At 43.1% G+C, this 13690-nt stretch overlaps 1 protein-coding gene across 8 annotated transcripts in view; it reads left to right on the plus strand.

Annotated features, from left to right (window-relative positions):
• Window positions 1-13690, plus strand: part of FNDC3B (fibronectin type III domain containing 3B) — a 361054-nt gene that overhangs the window by 276908 nt on the left and 70456 nt on the right. For all 8 annotated transcript variants that reach the window (XM_031009318.3, XM_063704357.1, XM_055381469.2 and 5 more), the window contains one exon: window positions 12534-12658. In XM_031009318.3, coding sequence (XP_030865178.1) covers window positions 12534-12658 — 125 coding nt within the window. The remainder of the gene's footprint in view (window positions 1-12533; window positions 12659-13690) is intronic.

A 13690-nucleotide genomic window follows, 5' to 3' on the forward strand; every position in this document is an offset into this window, starting at 1 on the left:
GGCTCTAGGTTAGGGAAGGGCTTTTAGGAAAAAAAAAAACTAGGAACCTCTGGGTTGAGTCATTCATAAATGTCTGCCCAGTCTGTTTTAACGTTCCTAAACAGATCGTGATCTGGCCTTATTCTTGAAAACTTGAGTAAAGGAGTGAATTTTAATGGGCAAATAAGAACTTTTTATTTTAGAAAAAATTAGTTACATAAAGAAAGTATTTATGCAAAGTTGGCTTGTTTTAAGTTCTGCCTTAAGATATTGTTTTAATTTGAGCCATACAGAACACTAACTGGTGCTGCTGCAACTGTCAGAACAAATACAGGTCACCTAAGATCTTGCTATGAATGTGTGGCATGGATTCATATTGATGATATATATCAATGATATGATGTTTCTCTAAAGAAACCTGAATTAATCGTCTCAGCTTTGTCTCTGTCTTCATCCATTTTGTGCTGCTATAACAGAATACCTGAGACTGGTTACTTTATAAAGAACAGAGATGTATTTCTTACAGTTCTGCAAGCTGGGAAGTTCAAGGTCATGGACTTGTATCTGGCAAGGGCCTTCTTGCTGTGTCCTCCCATAATAGAAGACAGGAGGGCAAGACAGCGCAAGCGTGAGAGAGGGAAGGGGACCAAACTCGTCTTTTTATCAGGAACCCACTCCTGTGATAACAAACTCACTCCTGTCAAAATGGCAATGCATTTGTGAGGATAGAGCCCTTGTGACCTAATCACCTTTTCAAGGAAAAAAAAATGACCACCTCTCAACATGTTGCATTGGGGATTAATTTTCTTTTTCTTTTTTTCTTTTTTTTTTTTTGAGACAGAGTCTTGCTCTGTCGCCCAGGCTGGAGTGCAGTGGTGCGATCTCAGCTCACTGCAGCGTCTGCCTCCCGGGTTCACGCCTTTCTCCTGCCTCAGCCTCCCGAGTAACTGGGACTACAGGCGCCTGCCACCACACCCAGCTAATTTTTTTGTATTTTTAATAGAGACGGGGTTTTACCATGTTAGCCAGCATGGTCTCCATCTCCTGACCTCGTGATCCGCCTGCCTCGGCCTCCCAAAGTGCTGGGATTACAGGCGTGAGCCACCACGCCCGGCCGGGGATTAATTTTCTAACACATAAACATGGGGGACACATTCAAACCATAACAGTTTCTAGTTACTCATGGTATACCCCAAGCAGGTAATTTAACACCTTAGCCTCGGCCTTTCCACTGGAAAAACAGTGTCAGTTATCTCACGGGTACGTAAGACTGAATGAGATAAGTTGGACAACAGCCGATTCAGTGTAACGATTGTTCCATATTGTTGATATAAGTTTACCTAAGCAGATGCTAAGATCTGAGATAGGGACAGTCAACAATTAGAACAATCATGTATAAGGAATATGACATTCTTCTGTCAGGAACTTAAACAAGAGCCCTGAGGTTTATGTCACTTGTTTGAACTAAATAAAAACTGATGTTAGTGCTATCGATGGATGTTAACTTGCTATTAGCCTAACTTCTGGACATGACGTGCAGGGCACAGAATAACCAGAAAAAGCACTTTGTGGGAATGTGACTACTGGAGTCCCCAAAAACCTTCCTCACTTGTGACCCAGCTAGCCCGAAAGGAAGTTCACATCTGGATACACAGAATAACCAGAAAAAGAGCTTTGTGGGAATATGACTACTGGAGTTCCCAAAAACCTTCCTTACTCATGACTCAGCTAACCCAAAAGGAAGTTCACATCTGGTTTCCCTGGTGACTAATGAGCCAACACAGCTGTAAAACACAGTGGACTAAGAATGAAACAAATGCCACAGAAATCAGGGGAAGCATAATTAAAAGTTGAGAGACGAGAAAAGGCCAGCAGCAGGTAGAACCCATGCCCCTGGGGAGCCATTAGCAGGTCAGGCCAGGCCAGGCAGGCCCAGCAGTCCGGTCACAGAAACCTCCTGAAGCAGGTGGCCAGCCCCAGATTGCAGCTTCTTGGACTTCTGTATCATTCAGGAGGAGCCTTGTTTAGGGATTGAGTTGGCCCTGTAGAAGATAATCAGTAAGAAATCAATTAATCAGACTCCTGCTTAGCTCAAGTGTTGAATAGTTCATATGGATGATCTCTCATAATCCTTCTGAGTGAATTTGCACAAACCTTTTCTGGTTAGATAACAACTGTTCTGAGAATGAAGGGAATGGAGCAGCCACAAGCACAGTAATTAACTAGGTCCCACAGCATGGATGAAGAGAGCCCCCTGAGAATTTGCTTGACTCCAGCTCTCTAAGGTGCCACACTGCCTTAGGGTGGACAGTGTGTTGGTTGGTTCCATGACAAAAGACAGGAAGGTCAGCTTTCATTCCCCTGCCGAGGCCGACACGCACTTTGGTCATTCTTGGCAACTGTGGGGATTGGAAAGTGGGGTTCTAAGTTCATTTTGGCTCTGTCCATCAGAGACCATCTTTCACATGAGTGCCCACTGCCATGTCTTACGGTTGTTTCAGAAAGCCAAGAGAATTGCTGCCCCACTATAGCTGCTATTGAAGGAAACTAAGCCAGGAAGGATTGAGTAACTCAGAGGCATCTTTAGGTGCCACTTCATGATTAAAAGGAGCCCCCTCTTTTAGGGACCTCAGTCTCAGACATCCACACACCTGTAGCAGATTCTCTGCCTTCTCTCTTTTACCATTTCTCGCATGTGTACATGATGAGGTTGTGTGTTTGGGAAGCAAACTTGATGTGGAGCTTCTTGCTGAGGCTAAATTATAAATCTCCTCTTGGTTCCTGACACCTGATTTATCAACTCGCCTTTGTCATGGCTTCTCATCGTGAGCTGGAAGAAGACTGCCTTGGGCCTTCACTAGGTGGATGGACCAACCCCATCCATCCCTTGGTTCATTTGTAAATTGTACTAACAGTCTGTTCTGAAATTAGGCCCTTGGCTCCCTTGCTCCCCCTTCCCTGAGACAGTCTTAACACATCGATCCTCTCAAAGCATTTGAAAACAGATGAACCTCAATATTTGGAGAAATATATAGGAAAATTTTCTTTGTGTGTTTGTTTAAACCAGAAGACCTAGTGATCATCCTTGGCTATTTCAGGCAGCCAAGCCTCCCCTCTTACAGAAAAACTAGTGTGCTGAGGGATAAAATGCCTCCCTGTTTATTTGGTAACATGGAACCACAAATCATCCCACCCACTTTTCTTACCTTTGAAACATCCTCTGTGCCAGAGCGTGCAATAAAATGAAAGAGGCGTCCCTGGGGGAAGAGTGGGGTTTGGCACGAGGAACTTCTGAGTCCACCCAAATGCAGAGTGTCCCTCCCTCCCTGTTAGGAGCCTCTTATATATGGTTATGCTGAACACATACGTGCTCTTTTATTTCTGAAGCCAACATTTATCTGTGATGTTGCCTAGGATCAGCCGGTGCTGGAACAGCTTCTAAATATAGACACTCTAGCAGACTAAATCTTAGAGTCTGGCCGTAGTTCAGTTGGCCAGTGCAACTTTATTTTTTATGTATCGTTGCCGTTTCTGACAGGTTGAACTATACTATTAACAGAGAATGGCCAGCCCAGAATCCTTCAGCCCATGTCTGGATTCAGCAGCCATGGGCCACAAGCACATGACAACTGATAACCAAATTCATGGAACTTATTTAGCAGACAGTTACCAAACCTGGTAAGAGCAGCTCAGGAAGGCAGCAGGCATGGCTGTGGAAGAATCTGAAAGAGGCCGGGTGCAGTAGCTGACACCTGTAATCCCAGCACTTTGGGAGGCCGAGGCAGGTGGATCACCTGAGGTCAGGAGTTAGAGACCAGCCTGACCAACATGGTGAAACCCTGCCTCTACTAAAAATACAAAAATTAGCCAGGCATGGTGGCGCACTCCTGTAATCCCAGTTGCTTGGGAGGCTGAGGCAGGAGAATCGCTTGAACCTGGGAGGCGGAGGTTGCAGTGAGCCGAGATCATTCCACTGCACTCCAGCCTGGGTGACAGGGTGAGACTCTGACTCAAAAAAAAAAAAAAAAAAATCTGAAAGAGAAGGAGGACAGTGGAAAGATACCACACATCAAGAAAACATCAGGAGGAGTAAGTCACAAGACCAAAGGGAGAAAGTTCACCATGAATTCCAGCATCCTTGTGTTGGCCATTCTTAATCTTGTGCCAGGAATGAAGCAGTTATAAAGAGGAACAGGAAGTATCGTTTCCAATCTATTAATTTAAAAGCAGTTGAAAATATCAGCCAGCTTCATCTGTTAGTGCCAGCAGTGTTGGAAATACCCACTTCTAGTGTTGTTAGTGCCAGGGTAATTAGAAATGTTAGTCAGAGCAGCCACAGCCCCCACAGTCTACAGAATTACACTGGCAAGAAAACACTGTAGCCTGAATTAATTGGGATGTGTGTGAGTTACATGTATAGAATGGGCCATGGGTTGTGTTCCTTAATGGGAAACCAGCCCATTTAGAGGATTCATCTTCCCAAGTACCGAGGAAAGCTTTATGAGGATACTAAGTTAGTAAAGAAGAAAAATTAACTTGAAAAATTTCTTTTGTTGTTGTTTTCAGTCTTTCAACTACACACTTTTACAAATCAACACAACAAATATATTTTTAAACATACTCTAAATATTAGTTGCATTTTATGATCTTAATCAAATACTTTTTATATACTTAGCTGCCAGTTTTCAAGTAGGTAGACCATCTGTAAATTTGTTTCTTCACTGGAACTCTTATATGTTTGTAAACAGATACCCAGAGAGAGAGGTGGAAAGCTGGTTACATGAGGAAGTCCTTTGAAATGTTCTTTTATTTGTTGACTCCTGTGGTTTTAGGCTATGTCATACCTAAACTGTCCGCTAGAGACCATTGCGTGTCTGGATTTAAAAATCTCCCAAGAGTTCTCTTAAGTTTGGGATAGCATTATTAAAAGTCTTATTTCAATCTAAAATGTGATTATGTAAGATGAAGTAACTGCATAGCCGTCGATTGGCAATTTTGGTTGATCTTTATCGTCTAGGAGTCTGGTTCTATTTTTAGCTTATACAAAAATAACTTTTAAAATTATTCAGAGAGGTCCTTATGTTGGTGGATGGCTTTGAAAGAAAAGGCATGTACTAAGTGCATGTAGAAAATAGGACCCATCATATGTTACACATTTATTTTGCTTTTGTTTTTGTTTTGTTTTGTTTTGAGACAGGGTCTTGCTCTGTTGCCCAGGCTGGAGTGCAGTGGCACAGTCTCGGCTCACTACAGCCTCTGCCTCCCGGGTGCAAGCAATTCTCCTGCCTCAGCCTCCTGAGTAGCTGGGATTACAGGCATGCACCACCACACCCGGCTAATTATTGTATTTTTGTATTTTTTTTTATGTTTATTATTTATTTATTTTTTATAAATTTTTTTTAGTAGAGATGGGGTTTCACCATATTGGCCAGGCTGGTCTCAAACTCCTGACCTCAGGTGATCCGCCCGCCTCGGCCTCCCAAAGTGCCGGGATTACAGGCGTGAGCCACCATGCCCAGCCAGACATTTATTTTGTATGCTAGCATGCACATTACATTCCCCCACCTTCTAGCTGTTTACAGTGTAGGAGGAATTTATAAAAGTTTGCAGAAATTCAGAGGGGTAAAACTTCATGCAATAAACATATATAGACATCAAAATAGATGAGTGTAATATTGCAAAACTTAGAGGCTTCAAACAATCACTTTCTTATGCTTGTGGACTCTGGGTTAGGGATTTGGACAGGGCACTGGGAAGTGGCATCTCTGTGCTCTATCATGTCTAGAGTTTCAGCGAGGAGGGCTCATTGGCTGGGGACTGGAATCTTCTGGCAGTGTCTTCGCTCACAAGTCTAGCATGAGTGCTCACTTTGGACTGGACCTATCTGGGGCTCTTCACATGGCCTGGGGTTCCCACAGAGCGTGGCAGCTTCAGGGTAGTGAGAATCGAAAATCAGGTGTCCCAGCAAAAGTTAGAAGCTGTAACACCTTTCCAGACCCAGCCTTGGCTTCATTTCCACTCCAGCCTTTTGGTTACAAGAGAGTCACAAGACCACCCACATTCAAGGGAAAGGGACATAGACTTAGACTTTGTTTCTCAATGGAGAGGGAATCACAGAATTTTTAGACATGTTTAAAGTAACCACTTGTGGTATAAGCCTTCTCGTGTCTCCTTTTGGTCCTGAGAAACCATTAACAAATACTTTTTTCTTTATCTTTGTATAGCACATACAGTTTTTTAGGTACTATAACCTAAGACTGTTAGATATAAGGTCATATACTTTAAAAGTACAACGTAACTCTTTTTCCCATCCCTGATTCTTTTCTGAGTATTCTGGAGACGGGGGCGGGGGGTGCAGGGGGCAAATGTGTACCCAGAAATACAGTGACAGGATGGACCTCATACCTCATAGCCAGTGCTACTCAGCCAGCCAGTGAGACATGCCTCAGTGGCTCTCAAATACCAATCTTCTCAGCAGATGGAAGAGATCATTCTGCCTGCTCCCTTAGTGATAAGGGCAGGGAACCCAAACAGACTGTTTATCTCCAGTTAATGTCTCTGCCTCAGTTGTACTTGAAAAGCAGGATCGTGTATTCTGTTCCCTCAGGTGACTCATGATAGTGAGCAAAGTGTTTTAGTTTTTGTTTGTTTGTTTTTTGCAGGGAATATAAATGTATTTAAAGTCTTTAACAGACAGTTTTCATTTTTTAACTACAAATTTGAAAGAAATTGAAAAATATTCAAGTAGGTAGTAAGGGGGTAAAAGAAAAAATAAAGATGTTCCTTAAAATATTCAAAATATTTTATATTTATAATTTATCCGCAAATTTCATTTTGGAGAATGGCAGAGCTGGACATGGTAGCTCACACCTATGATCCCAGCACTTTGGGAAGCCTAGTTCAGGTGGAAGGATAGCTTGAGGCCAGGGGTTCGAGATCAGCCCATCTCTACCAAAAAGAAAGAAATTGAAAATTTAGCCAGGTGTGGTGGTGCATGCCTATAATCCTAGTTACTCAGGAGGCTGAGAAGGAGAATCCCTTGAGCCCAGCAGTTTGAGGCTACAGTGAGCTATGGTCTGTTTGTACCACTGCTCTCTAGCCTGAACAACAGAGTGAGACACCTTGTCTCTCACACACACACACAAAAAGTAGAATATTTGGAAACAGTGTTTCTCCCTTGTGGGGGGAAAAAGAAAAAGTCTTTGTCCCTGAGATTATAATCACATCTCGGAGATGTTTTCAGGGGTTGATCATTCTCTGCTATGTAGCCACATAGTGCTTTTTATATACTCTCCAAGCTCCCTTCTCTTGCCCCTGTTTTTCTGTGTTTGGGGCCTTTCATAGTCTGGCAAAAAGTTGGAGGTTATTGCCATTCTTCAGAATTTAGCAGGACCCTGTAGGAACAAGAACAATATCTAGACTCCCATTATTAATTAGGACTTGAAACCAAAAATGCATGACCCTTCTAAAAAGTGAGTGAGGATGAGGATGAAGCAAAGGGGAGGCAGATGCTCATAGAGTATGTAGTATTCTAAGCGTTACTAGGCTGGGACTTCCCCCCAAAGGTGATGACTTCCTTTAGTATGTGAATCTCGAAATGAAAGAGGCACTTACCCAGGTTCAGATAAATGAGGTGTCCAGTTTAGGGCAGGTGAACTCTGTGGTAACAGTTATGATGACATCAGGGGACAGGTCTGCGCAAGGCACACTGGACGGAAGAGAGAGTTAGATGATCCAGTGGTGTCTAGAATGTGGATAATACCCAATGTATTTTTGTTTGATGATTAGAAAGGAGAAAGAGGCAAAGCCCTTTCTCCCTTCCCAGGCTTGGGAAGGGCTGATCTGATGCATGCTGAGAATATGAGTCGACTTACTGGCGAGCCAAGTCCTTTCCTGGAGAGCAGTTTTGACCAGAAGTGGTAGACAAAACACCCTCGTCCCTGGTTGGAAAACATTACCCCAGGGTGATGAATTGGTGCTCTCAGGCTAGGTCTGGGTGTGGAATGAAGATAGATAAGCAACAACTGTGAATTAGGTTGAGTGTGAAGAGGAACACTCAGCTTGGGAAAGGAAACAACCCACGTTTGCAATGCGTCATCCTGCGCCAGACTGAGCACCTCAAGGTTTGTCTGCACACAGTTGGTTTGTACTCCAAGATTTCTTCACATTGTAGTAAAGATTAACCTTGCCCTTGAATGAACTTGGTCTGAGCTGCAGAAACAAGCATTTGGGCATGCCCAAGGTTGCAAAATGGAAACAAGCCAGTGAACCCTGAAAATCTGCCCTTTTTTTGGCTCACAGACACTGGCAGTAGAAAGTTAGGCCAGAACTGGCTGGGGTTATATTGGTTCGTGTCCAGTGAGGTCAGTAGCCCAGTGGCTAGGTCTGTTCCAGAATGACCAATGGTGTTCACTCTGACCAGTTTCTCTAATTCAGGTGAAGTGTCTTTTCCATCCCCCACTGAGAACAGGGACTCCAGTGTCACCTTAGAGGTTCTGATCCTGACTGCTCATGTGCTGCGAACCTGACCCACCAAAGTGCAGAGAAGCGGAGTGCAGCTAGGAGTCTCTTCCCTCAGCCCTGCGGACCAGCTGACTCCCAGGCCCTGGCAGCCCCTTTGAAAGCTCTTACTCTCCTCTGTGTGACACACCACAAGTGGCCTAGCAGCCGTAGCTGGCCAGGATTAGGCCTAGGTCATGGCTGTCCCTGTTGCCTGTGTGTGACCAGATCATTGATGACAACAGGTCTGAAAAGTGTCAGGATGTTACCCATTTCTATTGCAGCCATATTTTAGTAGGGAACTTTGAACAAGGCTGAATTTAAATTATTAACAACTAAGTTTCCGAAGTCAAGTCAGCATATCTCAGTAATCCTGTGTAGTCTAAATTAGATTTTTTAAAGGCGGGAACGTGCCATAGATTATAATCTCTCAAAATCTCTGGGAGCCAAACAGCCTATAAAATATGAAAGTTGTCATTTACCGTCTCTAAAACTTCACTGACAGGAATGATTTGGATATATTTAACTTCTGATAAACAATGATAAACATTCACTTTATCACTCCTGTCAGTTCATATGAATCTTTCAGTCCTCTAAAGCATTAGCTCTTTTCTTTTTTAACTCCATTTCTGTCAACAAGAACAGGAAAATGTTTTGTTTATAAATGCTATTTGCAACCTGGGGCCCATCTTGTTTTATGAACAGATTCTCCAAATCTTCTATGCCTTTGAACACGGACTTACTCTACTCTAATGCTTAAGCTCCAGAGCCGTCGGAGAGCCTGGCGCAGTGGACAGACCAGCATGCTGGCATCGGATCACTGGAGCCAGTGGCCTTCTCCAGTTCACTTGTTAACTTCTCAGCTGCAGATCACTTTTGTACTGCAGTGACTTTTGTGAACATTAATTTTTTTCTTTCCAGATATGCATTTTATTTTATTTTATATTAGAGACAGAGTCTTGTTCTGTCACCCAGGCTGGAGTGCAGTGGCGTGATCTCGACTCACTGCAACTTCTGCCTCCCGGGTTCAAGCAATTCTCCTGCCTCAGCCTCCCAAGTAGCTGGGATTACAGGCGTCTACTACCACGCCTGGGTAATGTCTTTGTATTTTTAGTAGAGATGGTGTTTCACCATGTTGTCCAGGCTGGTTTCGAACTCCTGACCTCAAATGATCCACCTCCCTCAGCCTCCCAAAGTGTTGGGATTACAGGCGTAAGCCATCACACCCCGCCCAGATATGCCTTTTATATTAAACTTCATGTTATACATATGTTCTTTTATTCAAAACTTCTCTCATGTCTGAAATATTTTAACCTACTTTCCCTTGTTTTTGTTTTATTCTCAATGACTTCTAAAAATTCATCAATAAGCCTTAATTCTTTTAACTGTCAAATATTTGTATTCTTACCTCTACAGACTCTATAGACAATGCTTCCAAAACTGAATTCCAAGGTTTTAACAACTCTGGATCTTTCTAGGTGTCCCTAAGTTTATGCACATAGTAGTACATCCTGGAAGTTGTTATGATAGAAAATTCGGCATGCTTTGTCTATATGGGTTGGAGTTTATATAGCAGTTGTTCCTGATTTTAACAATTGTTCCTGACTCCAAGATTTATTTTTTGTTTGTTTGTTTTTGAGATGGAGCCTTGTTCTGTCGCCCAGGCTGGAGTGCACTGGCGCCATTTTTACTTCTTTCACAAGTAGAATTTTTTTAAATGTTAGCAATATAGGAAGATGTCTTGAAGGTCACACAGTTCCCCTTCTCCTAATTGTTTAGTGAGCGTGAGTGCTCTGGCTCTCTTAAAAGTCATTTCTCCCCTTTGAACCCTCCCCATTCTTTTTCTCGTTTGAGCCACAAACAGTCTGGTTTCTACTGTATTAAAGCAAATTAACCTAGTAAGAAACACTGACTTTTTTTTACTAGCTACAGTTCTAAGCACAAGAAAAGGGGGAAAGGAGACCAAATAAAGAAATAGGAAAAATGAGGCATTGAAGGGGAGCCAACACGGGGTTTGGAAGGGATGAGAGCTTCTGCCATGGCAGGATGTGCCTTTCTTGCACTGTTTACTCTGAGTTCAGAAATAGAGGAGGAAAGAAGGTAGATCATGCCACAGCCTGAAATGGATACGACACATACCAGGGCTCCCATAGAGTGCAATCGGATGCTGGGTGTAATTATTCAAGTGTATGCATTTGAATAAATCATCTTCCTCAACCTCAACACTCAAGGTTGAAGTAAGCATAGTGTGTGACATGCCAGCCACATAGTGAGTTCACTCAAGGAGCAACTGAGAAATGTCAGGCTTTACTTGCTGCACTCCCCCAACTCGGCCACCAAGTTGCATCTGAATGCACCTTGAACCCTTGATAAAATGAACTTTCAATCTTAGAGACTGTTAGAACTCTCACTCCCTTCCATTGGGAAAGGCGCTTCCTGGCTCTAGGAGGTGGGTGGGGAAGGGGTTCCTTTGAGGAGGATGAATGTGGTGAGATTTTTTTGGGGGGCGGGGCGGGGCAGGAGGACGGAATCTCACTCTGTCGCCCACACTGGAGTGCAGTGGCGTGATCTCGGCTCACTGCAAGCTCCGTCTCCCAGGTTCACGCCATTCTCCCTCCTCAGCCCCCTGAGTAGCTGGGACTACCAGCACCCGCCACCAAGCCTGGCTAATTTTGTTTTTGTATTTTTAGTACAGATGTGGTTTCACTGTGTTAGCCAGGATGGTCTCGATCTCCTGATCTCGTGACCTGCCCGCCTCAACCTCCCAAAGTGCTGGGATTACAGGCATGAGCCACCGCGCCCGGCCAGTGTGGTTGTTTTTAATGTGTTCACCGTAGCAACAGTCAGGCTAGTGGTGTGTTCATTTTATTTTTAATTAAAACCACCTGGAATGTGTTTTAGTGGTATTTGGAGACCTGCTGAAAGGAAGGAGATGCTTAAATTTGTTTACGTAAAAAATGTGCTTGCTTTGTTTTTTGTGAAATAAATTGAGAACTTCAGACACATTGCTCAAGGCCCTGGGCCTGTCCAGTTAGAATGCTAAGATCCATTCAATGTTAGCTTATGGTTTTCTTTTGCATGAACATGGATAAGATAGTAAGATAATGTGGATATGGGTAGGAAATATTCTAACAAACTACTGATAAGAGTATTACATGCCTGTGAGTGTGGCATAGGGCGGTTAGACTTTTTCCTTACTTGTTGGACCTAATACGAGACCCCACTAGTGTTTTATTTTTACTTTAACGAATTTGAAGTATCACGTAAGGCTAGGAAGGCATTCAAAATACATTTCTAGCCTGACAAGAAACTTAGAGTGACTGTAATATACATAGATTAATTCAACCAATGTTCCAAGTGCTTATCATTCACTTCCACCCTGCAAGCATTGATTGAGCTCCCAGTTTGTCCAAAGCACTGTTACGAGCAAAGCAGACGTGGACAAAATGATTCAAAGGTTTGTGACCAGTATCAGCAATCAGTGAAGAAATACCATCACTAGAATGTACTTGTGAAGGTATTGGAGGCCACTGCATGGCAAGAGAGATACAGCTGGAGAGGGCCTTGTATGGCACACTCAGCTGCAGAGACGGGTCTTTAGGTGCTCAGGAGTTACTGGGAAAGGCTGTGTATTTTCAGAGCCAGTGACCCCTCTGTGGATGCAGTAGACTCTTGGTTGATCAGGCTGGGCAGTTTGGGCCAATCTAAGTAAGGAGGAGGATCTTAGAAATTGTGATCGTTAACTGGAGCATCGTCTTGTGCCTGAAAGGACCTTTTTTTATTTTATTAACCAAAAAAACCACAGGTACAGTAAATTACCTGTCTCAATTACAGAATTTTCTGTAGTGCTTTTATGTTAGAGATGAGATTTCATCGTAGAATGCTTTGTTTGCAACATGGACACTTCCCTGTAAGTTTCTGTTGTTTTTATTCATTCAAACTAGGAAATTAAACAGTTATTCAAGATGTTCAAGATGCTCCTTCATTTATTTAGGGTTGTCTGTTGTTTTTTTTTTTTTTTAAAGTATATGCATTGTTTCATTGTTTACTTTTAGGGAAAAAGAAATAGTGGTTTCAGACAGTGCTTCTTCGGGAGCCAGAAGCACTGCAAGTTGACAAAGCTTTGTCCGGCAATGGGGTACACATTCAGGCTGGCTGCTCGAAACGACATTGGCACCAGGTATGACGTTTCCTTGTCCTCTTGCCCTTCAGCCTTTGGATGGTGATCCTGAGCCTTCTTTTACATGACTGGAAGGCATGAGGAAGCCTGCTGCCTCCACACTAAATCAACTGGAGGTTTTCCAAGAGGGAATCCTAATCAGAGGAGAGAAGGCCTCCTTTAAGCTGGTGAATGTCACTATGGCCTCTGCAGTCTTGCAAGCTGTATTGCGAAGGCCCCACTAGGGGTCTCTAAGAACCAAGGTGAAGGTAGCAGTACAGATCTTGAAAGGAATTCCTCTTGGAGCTTTAATTTTTTAGATCACATGCCTTTTTCTTTTATCACTTTAGCAAGCTCTTCATTCACTTGCCTTTTTTCAATTATGTGAGTGTTTCCTGGTACAAAGAAAGAGATGCTGGGCCAGCCATTGTTGTCAAGCCCAGGGCAGATACGGAATTGGAGAAAACCTGGACTGTCTTAGAGGCCTCTGCAGGCCTCTAGGCTGTATGAGAAAGGCGAGAACGGGTGTACTGTAAGGTATCAATTGATTAAAGAGGCTTTGAAAAGGCCATGTTTCAATTGCACTTGCGGGGTAACTGTTCATTAAGGGAAAAATCTTCTTCTTTCATCACTGCTTGTTGAAATCTTCTTAAAGGTTTTGCACATCGGTGGTCCCCAACCCTCTTTCCAACCTAAAGAACCTCTTTTTAACATCACAAAGTTTTACAGACCTGCCTCCACCACCATGGTAGACATTACAGCTTCAGAGTTCACTGGTTGAAAAAATACCGACACAAAGCCTTTTATGGCTCAATAATTTTTAAATGAATTGGAAGCATCCACAAACCTTTGAAAAACAGCACTGTATATATTGTAAAACATTATTTCATCAACAAATATTTGTTGCTCACATTGATTTGAAGGCTCCTTGACCCGTAACTTGATAAACATTGCATTGTGCTATACCTTCTTTCCAGTGCTTTTGAGGGGGAAAATGAATTCTTAAGTACAATTGTCCTTTGGTTTCCACAGGGGATTGGTTTCAGGACTTCC

Source organism: Gorilla gorilla, chromosome 2 (assembly GCF_029281585.2).
Source record: "Gorilla gorilla gorilla isolate KB3781 chromosome 2, NHGRI_mGorGor1-v2.1_pri, whole genome shotgun sequence".
Classification (NCBI taxonomy): domain Eukaryota; kingdom Metazoa; phylum Chordata; class Mammalia; order Primates; family Hominidae; genus Gorilla; species Gorilla gorilla.